Below are 14,983 nucleotides of genomic sequence, written 5' to 3'. Positions count from 1 at the left end.
AAACCCTTGTCACTCCTCTCCATTTCAGTCAGCTTTCTTCTTCATTCTTTCAGTCAGTGGATAAAAGACAAAATGTTATATATAAACAATGGCCATTAAGCTCAAATGCTGAGTACACACTAGATATATCGGCCATTCAAGCGAACAACGGATATATCGTGAGCGGATAGCTGGTGCTTAGGGTGTGTGCACACGGTGAGATCCTGGCTATGCCCGATTTTCACTTGCGATTTCCCTTGAACTCCCCGGAGCCCAGATAGCACAGATTTTGACTAACTTTTCTTGAGATATGGACTATGTGTGCTTACGATTTTGGCTTATGTGAGATTTTGGCTTATGTGCGATTTTGGCATATGTAAGATGTCATTGACATGTGAGATGAACTAGATAGTACACCGATCTAGCAAGGATTGACTTGCCTGCACAGTCTATCTTTTCTTGCGATGCCGACCTGGCGGGACCGCGCATTGGGATCGAATCGGGATCGCAAGGTGAAAGTCACCTTGCGATCTGCACTAACTTTTCTTGCGATTTTGACTATATAGTCAAAACCGAAAGAGAATATCTCACCGTGTGTACACACCCTTACACTCAGTATGTCTGTGAACAACGTTATTCACAGACATATTGTGTCGGCTGGAGGACAGCCCATGGGCGATATACCTTAAGATATATTGGCGCATCTGGCTGTGTGTACAGGCGGTCTGCAGTCACTCGCTGCAGAGACCGACGTTCCAGCTGCGCGGGCAAATTCAAATGACCACCCAGCTGTGACGTCACAACGACACATTGAGCGGACGATAGGTAAGTGCTTACCTGCATCGGCCGTTGTGTCGATGCAAAGTAAACTAAGTGTGTACGCAGCTTTAGAAGCATTGGGTCTCCCTTTGTGAGCCCTAAACTTAAATAAAACAAGTAATGTTGAATGACTTAGCATTCAGATTCCTTTCCAGTTAAACCTTTATTGAACATAAATATTTAAAAGAAAACAAAATGTCTATTGCTCACACTGCGTCTTTGAAAACACTCCAGCTGAATCTGAAATGCTAGTTGTTCAGGATAGGTGCATATATTTTAATTTCAAAACAAAATCACTGCTACATGGCTGGCAAATAGGTATTCATACACTTCACATTTGGTCCAACTTGTTTCAATGAACTAACAGTTAGAAATACTTCTGTTTTCTTGTCGGGCTTTAAAAAAAAAAATAGTCACATTTATCATGTTTAGGAATGATGTTCTATCACTCCTATCTGTCACTGAGTCTATGCATGCTGGATGGCAGTGTTACCAATATCTTCAAAATATTGCGGTTAGAACGTGCCCTTTATTTTGGTTTATCCTCCACTGACAGCTCTGCAGTAACAATCAAAATCCCACCAATGTGTCCTCTGATATCTTCATTGTGCTTTATTCATAGAAATATTGTTGTACCTTGTGCAATAGAAGGATCAGAAATCATAAGAGGGCAGGATATCATTACGTGGCTCTAGGAACTGTTACACAGGTTGCTGTATGAGTGTATATTTTACACTATATTGCTTTATGCTGCAGCATAAACCCCAGAGCAAAGATCCGAGCCTTTAAATTGAGTTATAAAAAATACAGTAGGTGTGGGACCTCTGCATGCGGCAGTCTCTGCGAAAACTCGCTGGAAGTTTGATGATGACAAATGGCAGGCTTAGCAATGGGTCTGTTTCATGAGCAGTCTTTGCACAACGCCACTTGTCCTGGGTGGTAGTCCCTACATGGACATAGCCGGCGGAACTTTGTGCTTTGTCCTGAACAGCTGAAGAGCAATGGTTCCCTCTGGAGGTAGCACTCACGGACAGAGGGTGACACAGCAGGGTACAAGTGGTTCATGACAGATTCTGTGCTGTCACATTGGGCTCCAAGCCTGTATAACATAGAAACACACAGGTAAGGTAAGGACTCACACTCTAACAGCACAGTGTGTTGGAGTTGCAGCAATAACACTATGGGCGGTATTCAATTGATGTCGGATCCTTTCAGATGGAAAGGATTCGACAGTTCAGTATTCAATTTGAGACCAAATCTGACAGGTTTTGGACGTTTCCGACAATGTCAATACGACTTTTTTAAAAGTAAGATTGACATTGTCGAAAACGGGACTAAAACCTGTCGGATTTGGCCGCAAATCCAACAAAACATGTGGATCCGCGGCTAATCCACCGATCCACGTGTTTTCCGACAAGTCGGAATTGCCGTCTTGTTGGAAAAACGGCATCCCCATTGAATAGGTCGAATCATGATTCTACCTAATAAAGTCGGAAACTGCCGTCTTCCCGACTAGACGACAGTTCCGACTTCAATTGAATACTGCCGTATGTGTACTGTAACTGTAGCTCTGCACTTCACTGCCACTTCTAGGGCAGATTTATCGCTTTGCATTCTGTTAATATCCTCATCAAACAGAAAACATGGGTCTTAAAGCACCACTACATAATGACCATTAAATCAGGTATACTTATAGGCTGTCATCTTTTCCTTGTCCCAGTGCTATGGTCTATAGCTTTCTGTAACTATCTTGTATAAGCCACTAACTACACACAGAGGAACCTTTCTGTATACCTTATATAGGACCTCTGACTTACTTCTTTGAGGTGCCACTGTTACAATATTCCAAAATTACATGCAGAGCCTGCATAGATTACACTAGTCCATATTAATCAACATATCGTACAATGCCTGGGGTGCAAACCCAGTGTATCCCCACTGTGATGTTATATCGTTGTGAGCTCATAGTAGTAACGGCAGACCACACAAAATTGCTCTATAATGCCATAGGTTGGGATGTCTGTTTGCTGCACTTAACAAAATGGCTAAAATGGATAGCGCTAAAACATGGCCCTACAGACAACGCTCCTGAGAAGATATATGAATCTTATGCTATTTTGCTTAAAAACAATAAAATAGTATTGACTCTTTTAAAGTGGCATCTATCTTTTTCTCGCTCAAGACTCTGCCAAGGATCTGATCTGGTTAATGTGCTTACACATTGACTGAAGAAACCTTCCCTAAGGCACTGCAGGTCCTGATGATTACCTGCTTCAACCATCTGGAAATAGAGGTCTTAAAGGGGATGTTCCCTATGGATGAGGAGTTAGCAAAGAGAGATTGTTTCCTAAAGCCTAATGTTATGTGCCGTTAAATGTCAAGACATCCTGAAATATTAGAACTTCAATTAACATGAATTCCTTTTTACCTTGAAAATGCAAATAAAGATTGTAAAACCTTTGTTTCAATGTGTCTAAAAAAGAAATCTTTTACGTTCTGTGGAAGATAGATGTAACAATCACCCTGGATACAAACATCCATCTCTATTCTGACTGTCACAGCCACAGATGCATTAACGGCTGTATTTGGGCTGTGTAAAGTTGGGCCTATCCTTCTGTACCATACTGTTCAGACTACAGAAGTATGCTGATCTATGCCCTCACTATTCTACATATAGGCAGGTTTTCAAATAAACTCCCTCTCACGCTAGGGTAGAAGCTTCACCAGTCTTTCCCAAAAATCCATATGTCCTGATGTTTCGGGTAAACATAACAAACATCGGTTTAGAAATTTCAACGTGATTGCTGCATTTTCCCAGCAGATATACATCCTGCTGATTTGCTAAGATGAAACCGCGTAAAACAGAATCATAGTCCCAATTTTCACACATTAAATGGATACAAATTACCAGATTTACTTAACAGCGGGTTCAAAACAACCAAAACAATGAGTTGCCTCGGAGAGGTATTTTAGGTAAAGAGCTGCAGAGACCTGGGGGTAAATGTAATATGGTCCCAGTTGCTTGAGGTGTGGTACTTCGGGGGAGAATGGCCGTATTTTTAAAGTGGCTATCATTTACAGGCAAAAAACAAGTTCTTGTCCTCTGGCAACTCTATTAAATTTACCCCCTGGCATCTATAGTTATTTTTAAATGGAAATATAAAATAAATCACATGAGTTCCTCCCATAAACTGGTATCTAGCACTAGGCCTTTAAGCTGGTAATAGAAAATTAACCAAACAGCCATTGTTCCAGGACTGTGATGAAAAGCCCTAGTGCCATTAGCAAGGGGATGGTTCTTACTAAGAAGGGGAACATTTTATCTGCAGGAACCAATCCCCTAAGGATTCCAGCCCCAAGCTGACTGGTCAAGGGCTGATTGGCACTAAGGCAACTGGACCACACGCTGTTTGCCCCACTGCTATAGTGACACCACCATGCCTGAAGAATAGTGCTCCTTAATTGAAATGTAGAAGGAACCCAATACTCTATATTCCCCTGATTTTTCCCCCTTTTTTTTAAAGCCTAGTGCTGGTTATCAATTTGCAGGAGAGAGGAAGAGAGAGATATAGGAGCCTGCACTGATCCTAGGGATCTATGTATCACCTGTATGTATAAGCTCATTGTTTTTGTGGCGGGATGAAGGTTTAGAACCAATGGACAGTGGGTTGCAAGACATCATCAAAACTGATAATAGTAAACATCGTAATTTATCTTCCCAAATTGCCACCAAACCTGCCATTTAGTTACTTTTTCCGTGTCAAATTGGTCAACAGCTGATCTGATTAAACAAATACATTTTGGGCGGTATTCAATTCTTTTCACCCCCTTCCACACCCGTTCTGTTTCTGCTGATGGGTGTGGTATAATCATTTCAGCTCGCTACCCCCGCAGTAGCGAGGGCACCCAACTCATTATGCAGTTAAATCTGATTACTATGGGTGCGATATGCGCGATAACGGGGATCACTTTAGAAATGAAATTAAGTGTGATATATCATTTGAATACCGCCGTATGAACACATTTTAAATTGCATCATAATATTTCTCTTTTTACTAATACCCCTTTTCCACTACTGGCGACCCGTGCTACAGCCCCCTAAAGACAGCGCTCACCAACCCGGCAATTGCCGGGTTGGTGACGCGGCTAGTGATGCGGCAGGGGCGGCGCTGGGAGATCACATGATCTCCCAGCGCCGCCCTCCCATACATCGTGAACGGGAGCCGTGTCGCCTCGACGCGGCTTCCGTTCACACTAGACAGCTAGCCGGGTTGAACAAGTGTTCAACCCGGCTAGCTACCAGGGTAGGATTCCCGGATCACTTGATCCAGGAATTTGCCGGGGGACTCTTTTCCACTAGGGAAAAACACGGGTAAATGCGCGCTCCCGCCCATTTACCCGTGTTTCTAAGAGCTAGTGGAAAAGGGGTACTAGTTGTTTCATTTGATATAGACTTAGATACAGTAATAAAAACTGTCTCTGCTCATCTTTTAGAATCTGCATATCTTCCTTTTTAACTAAGTATTTCATCCTGAAGTCTGGAAGCAACCAATTTATCTATAATAGATTGGAACAATGCAGAAGAAAGAAATTGTGTATTAACTATAGCAACCAGCATTTAGATGTTTGCTTTCATTTCATTAAGTGCACTTATCTGACAAAACCTGATGGATTGCTATGAGCAACACACTACCCTTTCCCTTTGGAATAGTTTCATAAATGTCTCTTCAGCAGAGTGCATTCTGCTCCTCAGGTTTGTGTGATTAAAAGATTCTTGCACCAGTGGCTTTTTACTATAATTGTATTTTGCTTTCTTTCTTATACTGTAAATCTTCTTATCAAAAGTTATTCCCCCCCACCAAAAAAAAAAAAAAAAAAAGGTGGAAACAACAATTATGGAGGATGGAATGTGGGTCCAAAACATACAAATCAGTTGGACAGCAAAATATTTATAATACAAATGTGAAAAGTCAAAATGCCAGTTTACGTGTTTATGAAAGCAAGCTTCAGTAAGTGGATATGAAGTGGGCTATATTTCCATTTTCATGCAGACACCAGTGTGTATTTGCATTTCTCTCAAGCCTTTCAGTGGATTTTGCGAGTTGGCTGGAGCTCATCACCATCATAAGAAAGCCCCTGGACAATGCATCTGCACGTATTCAAAGGATGATGCTCAAATTACAGAGGTACCAACTAGACATTGGTCCTCATTCCGAGTTGATCGCACGTAGCAACTTTTTGCTGCCCGTGCTATCAACTAGACGCCGCCTATGGGGGAGTGTATTTTTGCATAGCAAGGCTGCGATCGAAAAGTTTTGTGTAAAACAAGACCAGGGTAAGACTTACTTACCCTGTGCGATGAATCCAGCGTTGCAGGTCCTGTAATTGATGTCAGACATCCGCCCTCCAAACGCCTCAACATGCCTGTGTTCGGATCTTCACGCCCAGAAAACGGTGAGTTGACGCCCCGGAATGCCTGCCTCCTGTCAATCTTCTTGCGGTCGCCGCTGCGACCGCTTTCTTCAATAGCGGCGTCACTGCCCAGTGACGGCCATCACCGGGCAATGACGCACCTGCGCAATGCGGCCACAGCGCATGCACAGTTCCGACCCGATTGCACGGCTGCAACGAAGCGCAGCGTGCGTTCGGGTCGGAATGACCCCCCATGTTGGAGGTATGAGTTGCCTGACTCCCAGGAAGCCTGGTGTAAATACAGTATAGCAGTGAACTATGGGGCTAATTCCGACCTAATCGCTGCTGTGCATTTTTGCACAGCGTGCGATCAGGTCTAAACTGCGCATGTGCCGCAGTGCGCTGGTGCATGCCAGAGATGCGATCGGCATCTCAGCCCAGCGATTGCCTCTGCCTCATTGACAGGCAGAGGCGTTCGCTGGGCGGGAGGGGGCGGGCCGGCGGCGTTGTGCCACCATTTTGGGTGGCGTGGTCTGGGCAACACAGACGTGCCCGGACCATGCGGGGGCGGGCCGCGGTGGTTGCGTGACATCACATGCCGCTGCTGCGACACGGAGAGCAACAGGTAGCTCCCTGCCAGCGCGTAGCAGCCTCGCTGGTATGGAGCTACTCTTCAGTACAAAAGCATCGCCGCCGTGTAATACTTTTGTACCTGTGCGGGGAGGGGGGGGGGGAGGGGGCAGAGGCAGACATGCGGGGTGGACTAGCCTTGTGCTTGGCATCCCACCGCATGTCTGTGAAAGTGATCGTAGATGTGCTAAATTTAGCACATCTACGATTAAGTCTGAATTACCCCCTATGTTGTGTAGTAAATTATATTAAAACATGGGCCCTCATTCCGAGTTGTTCGCTCGGTATTTTTCATCGCATCGCAGTGAAAATCCGCTTAGTACGCATGCGCAATGTTCGCACTGCGACTGCGCCAAGTAACTTTACTATGAAGAAAGTATTTTTACTCACGGCTTTTTCTTCGCTCCGGCGATCGTAATGTGATTGACAGGAAATGGGTGTTACTGGGCGGAAACACGGCGTTTCAGGGGCGTGTGGCTGAAAACGCTACCGTTTCCGGAAAAAACGCAGGAGTGGCCGGGGAAACGGTGGGAGTGCCTGGGCGAACGCTGGGTGTGTTTGTGACGTCAACCAGGAACGACAAGCACTGAAATGATCGCACAGGCAGAGTAAGTCTGGAGCTACTCTGAAACTGCTAAGTAGTTAGTAATCGCATTATTGCGAATACATCGGTCGCAATTTTAAGAAGCTAAGATTCACTCCCAGTAGGCGGCGGCTTAGCGTGTGTAACTCTGCTAAATTCGCCTTGCGACCGATCAACTCGGAATGAGGGCCATTATTTTTTGTGTTGCTGAAGAGAATACTGTATTTCTATTTATCCTTAGCTTGCTGAAGAGAAGCTGTATTTAAGTTATGTTGCTCATTTGTGTTCTGTTTGCTTATAATATAAAAATAAACTTTTTATACAAAGCTTTTAAGGTGGGTACACACTAGGTGATGAGCTCCGTGAGCGACATCGCCTAGTGTGTCCCCTCCCGGCCCGGCGGGCATACACACTGTGCAATATCACTAGTGATATATAGCAGCAGCCGGGCTGTACATGCAGCACTGGACGATGAGTCCAAATTGAGCTGCATGTACTGCCGACAAAGCGGGTCAGTAATGACACGCGGAGTGCCCATCAGCCGTCATCAGCTGCATACACACTGGGTGATACAGTACATGATATCACTCAGGAGGGGGAAAATGAGCGATACTGTTTACTTTATTGCTAAGTGTAACTGTGTATGCACCTTTAGACTCTCAATGGAGAAGTCAACAGTGGGCGAAAAATATTTGGTCAAAAAACGATTCCATTCAAGACCATTTTTTCACCTGAAAAAAATCCCATTTTCAGGCAAAAACACGTAGGGGTAAATTTACTAAGGTGGGAGTTCTATTTAAGATGGGATGTTGCCCCTAGCAACCAATCAGATTGTACTTCTCATTTATCTAGCACCTTCTAGATGATAATTCCTGGAATCTGATTGGTTGCTAGGGGCAACATCCCATCTTAAATAGAACTCCCATCTTAGTAAATTTACCTCATAGTATCCAGGATAAATTCCTGGTCCTATGGGGGTCATTCAGAGTTGATCGCTCGCTAGCTACTTTTAGCAGCCGTGCAAATGCATTGTCGCCGCCCACCGGGGAGTATATTTTAGCTTTGCAGGAGTGCGAACGCTTGTGCAGCAGAGCACCTGCAAAATAATTTTGTGCAAAACAAGACCAGCCCTGTAGTGACTCTTCGTGTGCGTTGATTCTAACGACGGAGGGATGGCTTTTGATGTCACACATCCGCCCAGTGTTCACCCAGCCACGCCCGCGTTTTTCTAAGCACTCAAACAGCGGGTGACACCCAGAAATGCCCACTTCATGTCAATCTTCCTGCGTTCGACAGTGCGACTGAAAGCTTTGCTAGAACCTGTGCAAAACCACGATGCTCTTTGTACCCGTGCGTCGCGCGTGCGCATTGTGATGCATACGCATGCACAGATTAGCCGTTTTTTTCACTGATCGCTGCGCTGCGAACAACGGCAGCTAGCGATCAACTCGGAATGACCCCCTATGTGTCTTCGTGATCGTGGCCACGAAAACACAGCACTTATCAGGGATTTTGTTTCGGGATCCCAGTGGGTCCGGAAAAATACCCCCTCCCCCGAAAAGTGCTGCCTTCAGCCCTAATTGGAAAGCCCCCGGGGGAAACAATTATCTGCGGTAAATTACTGCAGTTAATTTAATTCCCCCCTCAAAATCTTTCTATCACTGGTCCTGATTCATACTGTAGTCACATAAATTTATGGTCTCCTCTCCAAGAAAAGCTAGGAGATGAGACCCACTGGACACTTCAAGGTGCAGGGCCAGGCTGTCTCAGTGCTTATCCCCACCCCTGTAGCAGCAAAATGCTGCAATTCGTGGGTCCATGGGGAAGAGGCGGCTATATAACAAGAATTTGCATCATTTGGCCCCATCCAATCTTACAGAACCATGAATCACACGTATAAACTCATCCTCCCTTCTTCACGAAGAAGTGGGTGGGATCAGGCCCAATACGACGCATATGCCGACTAAGCAGCTGCGAGTTGCACCGGATTGATGAGGACACTGCTGCATTCCGTGACAGTTAGTCAGGGTCACTCACACTGCTCCCTACCGGCTGCTCTGGACACTAACAGGCTCCTTTGACAATCGACCAGCTGTGCCGTTGTACAGAGGAGACCTGGAACTGGGCATTCAGGCCTCCCCTGATGTCAGGGAACAGCGGGAGGGAGACAGTGCAGCGTCTGGTAACGAGGGGGAGCTGGAGCTATGACAGACAAGAAGGTATGTGCATGGCAGCCAGCTCCCCCTGAACAATCTGTGTGTCAGTGTACCCCTGGTCCTTGTACGATGTGTGTGGGCGTGTGCGCGCGTTTGTCAGTGTGCCCCTGGTCCCTGTTCAATGTGTATGTGTCATTGTGTTCATATACAATCTGTTTGTGTGTCTGTGTTTTCCTGGTCTGTGTGTGTATGTGTCAGTGTTCCCCTGAGACCTGTACAATCTGTGTACGTTAGTATGCATCTGGTCCCTATACAATGAGTGTGTCATTGTACTAATAGACAAACTATTTGTGTGTCAGTGTGCTCCTGGTCAGTGTGTGTCAGTGTTCCCCTGGGACCTGTACAATATGTGGATTTATACGCCAGTACCACTGGATTTATATAGCAGTACCACTGGACATATACAGCAGTATCACTGGACATATACGGCAGTATCACTGGATTTATACGGCAGTATTACTGGACATATATGGCAGTATCACTGGACATATACAGCTGCACAGGAACACCATGTCTGTGTTCCTCCTATACAATCTATGTGTGGGTGCTATACAATCTATGTCTGAATAATATGTATAAAACAGCTGTTAAGCATTCTTATTACATTCCAGTCAGTGGTGGTTCTTGGGGTGGGCAATATGTTATGTGTATAAGGGGCTTTACCATGGAATTATGTTTAAAAGAAGCTCTACTGTGGCATAACATGTATAAGAGGCTCTACTGTGGCATAGCGTGTATAAGAGGCTCTACTGTGGCATAGTGTGTATCAGGGGCTCTTTTATGGTGTAACATGTATAAGCGGCTCTACTGTGGTGTAGTGTGTATAAGCGGCTGTACTGTGGTGTAGTTTGTATAAGGGGGTCTTCTGTGGCGTATTGTGTATAAGCGGCTCTACTGTGGCGTAACGTGTATAAGGGGGTCTCCTGTAGCATAATGTGTATAAGCGGCTCTACTGTGGTGTAGCGTGTATAAGGGGCTTTTCTGTGGTGTAACATGTATAAGCGGCTCTGCTGTGGTGTATCGTGTGTAAGGGGCTCTTCTATGGCGTAACATGTATAAGCGGCTCTACTGTGGTGCAGCGTGTATAGGCAGCTCCACTGTTGCGTAGTGTGTATAAGGGGCTCTTCTGTGGTGTAACATGTATAAGCGGCTCTACTGTGGTGTAACGTGTAAAAGGGGGTCTTCTATGGTGTAACGTGTATAAGTGGCTCTACTGTGGTGTAGCATGTATAAGGGGCTCTTCTGTGGCGTAAAATGTATAAGAGGCTCTACTGTGGCGTAACGTGTATAAATGGCTCTACTGTTGGGTAGCATGTATAAGGGGCTCTTCTATGGCGTGACATGTATAAGCAGATCTACTTTGGTGTAGTGTGTACTGTATAAGGGGCTTTTCTGTGGGGTACCATGTATAAGTGGCACTACTGTGGCATAATGTGTGTAAGGGGCTTTCTATGGTGTAACTTGTATAAGCAGCTCTACTGTGGTGTAGCGTGTTTAAGGGACTCTTCTGTGGTGTAACATGTATAAGAGGCTCTACTGTGGTGTAACGTGTATAACCGGCTCTACTGTGGCATAGCGTGTATAAGGGATTCTTCTATGGAGTAACATGTATAAGCAGCTCTACTGTTGTGTAGCATGCATAAGAGGCTTTTCTATGGGGTAACATGCATAAGCGGCTCTACTGTGGTGTAATGTGTATAACGGGCTCTTCAGTAGCATAACATGTATAAGCGGCTCTACTGTGGAGTAACATGTATAAGTGGCTCTACTGTGGCGTAACATGTATAAGCGGCTCTACTGTGGCGTAACGTGTATAATCGGCTCTACTGTGGTCTAGCATGTATAAGGAGATCTTCTATGGCGTAATGTGTATAAATGGCTCTACTGTGGTGTAACATGTATAAGGGCCTCCACTGTGTGGTGTAATGTGTCTAACAGACACTACTGTGCTATATAATGTGAATTGATACTATTCTGTTGCCACGCCCCTTCCCCATGAAACCACATCCCTATATTTTCCACAAAGGGGCGCCAGCACATATATTTGCATACAAAAAAAATTAGGTTCAGGCCGGCCCTGGGCGGAATGCGGGAGATTTGGCCACCAGGGCTGCAGGGGACTGGCAGAAAATAGTGAGTTGGCAAGTATGACCTGATTCAGATTTGTATGCAAACCCGATGGTTTACGTACAAATCCAATGATTGGGAAATAGTGCAGGACACGTTCTGTGCGTATGCAGAATGAGTCCTGTGTGATCGCTTGCAATACCATCGTACTTGCAACATTACTGACATACTGCAGCATTTGGGGGTGGTGACCAGTACCATTCTACAAAATGGGGTCATGTTGTCCTGTTTTGTAGGTGTGATGAGCCCAGGGTCTGCCTCATCAGACACAGACATCCTGGACCAGCCACTCGGACCGCATATGCTGGAGGAGGCATCTATTTCCTACAGCTGCCTCCTGCAGCATTTGAATATTTGATGTACAGTATTGCACAGCCTCTTCTCTGTGGCTGTGCAATACCAAACACATTGGAACAAGGCCATTTATGGTGAACATTTGAACATTCTGCCTTTTGTCACCCCAAGAAACCATTATCATGATTCACACTAACTCTGGGTGTATATATGGGCTGGGTATGGTTGACCGGCGTTTGGGATCCCGTTGGTCACCATACGGACGCCGGGATCCCGGGGTTCAGAATGCTGGCGGGGGGTGGAAGGGGGGGGGGGGTGCGAGTGCAAGAAGCCCCTTGCAGGCTCGGAATTCCCACTCTATGGGTGTCGTGGAATAGTCCCTATTAGTCGGCATGCCGATTGTCTGGATTTTGAGGGAGCGGGATGCAGGCATCGGTATAACTAAATCCCCTATTTACACATCAGGTAAAACAAATATGCAATAGTAACAGCTATATATAGACATTAAGGACCTGATGTTGGACTGCACTTTTATCCAGATAGCGTGAGCACAGACGGAAGTTGTGATTGAGGAGCAGAAGAGACACACAGTCTCAGAAATGCATTGTAAATGTATTTTGTATTCCGGGTGTGGTGACAGGGAGGTGGCTTAGCGGACGCACAAAGATAGCCTCATGGGCCTATTACGAGAGTGTCACTGCAGGTGGTTGTGTACAGAGATGCTAAACTGCTCACATAGGAGCCCATATTCAGACGGAGAAACTGCACCTACCAGTTTTGTTACTGTCACCTTAATCTTGTGTCAGTAGTTTTCTCCTGATATGTCTCTGGTTTATCAGAAGTCCCTCTATCAACATTTTGTCTCTACACTGTCTTCCATTGTTTCCTTATTGTCTCTGCATTTGGATTCTAATCCTCATCTGACAAAAATCATTAATGTGGTGATGGCTGTGTTAGGTGAAAAGTCTGTATCTTGCTGAAAATGAAGATAAGGTTCTAGATTAGAATGGACAGAATTTGGAGCCCTCCTACTTTCAATAATCTGGTTTGATAATGAGGAGAAAGAGTTGTGTGACTACAGCTTCCCAGTTGCTTGAAGGCATTCTGTGTGAAAGTGCTTACAACTCACTTATGGTTTTATAAAGATGAAACGGAACTGTCTGCTTAGACCTGAAGTTCTATGGTTCCTGAACAAATTTCATTATATCATACCTGGAGGTTAGAAATGTACCAAGACTTGTTAGAAAAAAAAACAAAAAACCTAAAGCAAAGTAAAAAAGAAAGAGGTCTTAGCATCAATTACCAAGATGTACAATAACCTTCTGTACACCAAAAAGTTGTGGCCAGCAGTAATAGTTATAACAGCCAGTAGAATAGGTCACTCACTTCTAAAGACATTAGTATAAAATAGCCCAAAGTCAATATCTGAACTTTTAACATGCCCGGCTCAAGTCACTTTCTTAAATATCTAACGAATGAAGCCAAAAACAGAAGAAACTGAAGCCACTTAGTAATAATTAGGTTTTTCAGCACAACACAGATGAGCTGATGCAGTGAGTTCTAGCAGTTAGCGCAGCATATCTTTATTTCCCACTTCGCATGCCCAGAACAATGGCATACACGTATGGGTGGGTACATGTGGAACAGGATGGAACAGCACATTAATTTCTAACATAGGCCCAGTAGAGTAAGGCTGTGTATGTGTGGCTTGATCATTTTCTCACTGTATATACATATATGCATACACAAGCCACAATCAAAGATGTAGGACTAAATGTAATAGCCTGTGAGAAGCAGTAAGTGCAGGATTTTGTGCGAGTCTGGACGGATAACCAGGTTGGTTTTTCACTTCCTGCTTTTCGCAGGCTATTACATTTAGCCCGTAATATTAATGTGCACTGTACATATACAAACTCCACAAGTTTAGCAACAAGCTGGGTTTTTAGCTGTAAAACTGTTTAACATTTTTCAGATCAGATATAATAAGCAATATTCATCAAAGAATTGCACTGTTATAATTTTTTTTTCCGTTTTTGCTATGACAGACTGTTTAACATTAACCGTCAAGCTTCCATTATGAAGAAAACATCAGTTCTTCTGTAATTGTGATTTACTGATTGGGGAATTGGGCTATGACACATAGACAGCAGATGTGTATGTTCAGTATGCCGTACAAGCCAGACTGGAAGTGATCACCAGGTGAATTAATGCTTCAGATACTGCAGGCATACACACAAGAGTGTACTTGAGCCACTCTGCCACAGTCTAGCACACAGACAAGTCTACATTTTTTTCATTTCACTGCTGTAAGAATGACTCCCATTATATATTGTATGTTCTGTGCAATTCCCTGACTGTTTGGTAAGGAATTGACTGGTTTGTTATTTGCATTCAACATGGCACTGAAATTCAGCGCTGTAACTACATATGTGCCAGGTGTGCCTGGCACACAGCGCAGTTACACTGAGGGCGCACGACGAGCGGCATGTAATGAGTCAAATTGACTCATTACATGCCGCCTCTGCTGGGTGCCGTGCGCCGCGCTGGAGGGAGAGCAGCGCCGGAGGCAGAGAAGGGGGAGGAGGGAGGGGGACTTGAGCCACAGCAGCGCTATGTCATTGATAGCAGCGCCGCTGCAGCACTCCCCTCTTCTTCTGTCATGGCTGCCCGGTGCTGCTGTGAATGCTGAGTTGTGGTTCCCTCATCCCAGCATTCTCAGCAGCGGCCAGCCAATACGGAAGGAGAGAGGAGTGCTGCAGCGGCGCCGCTACCAATGACATAGCACTGCTGCAGCTCAAGTCCCCCTCCCTCCTTCTCCCCTGCGGCTGCCCAGGATCTCTGCCAGCACGAGGAGCCTGAGAGATGGTAAGTATAAACTGAATGGCAAGAGGAAGTCTAGCAAAATGGCCACCCCCTATATACT

At 45.1% G+C, this 14,983-nt stretch overlaps 1 protein-coding gene across 1 annotated transcript in view; it reads right to left on the bottom strand.

The window, feature by feature from the left end:
- Window positions 1–942: 942 nt before the first annotated feature.
- Window positions 943–14,983, bottom strand: part of MGAT5B (alpha-1,6-mannosylglycoprotein 6-beta-N-acetylglucosaminyltransferase B) — a 184,368-nt gene continuing 170,327 nt past the window's right edge. Inside the window, exon 19 of the mRNA XM_063960440.1 lies at window positions 943–1,897. Within this exon, the coding sequence (XP_063816510.1) occupies window positions 1,699–1,897 (199 nt within the window). The 3' untranslated portion in view covers window positions 943–1,698. The remainder of the gene's footprint in view (window positions 1,898–14,983) is intronic.

The sequence above is a fragment of the Pseudophryne corroboree genome, chromosome 3, assembly GCF_028390025.1.
Source record: "Pseudophryne corroboree isolate aPseCor3 chromosome 3, aPseCor3.hap2, whole genome shotgun sequence".
Lineage (NCBI taxonomy): Eukaryota > Metazoa > Chordata > Amphibia > Anura > Myobatrachidae > Pseudophryne > Pseudophryne corroboree.
The sequence above is the reverse complement of the archived record's forward strand: the minus strand, read 5'-3'. Positions and strand labels throughout refer to the sequence as shown.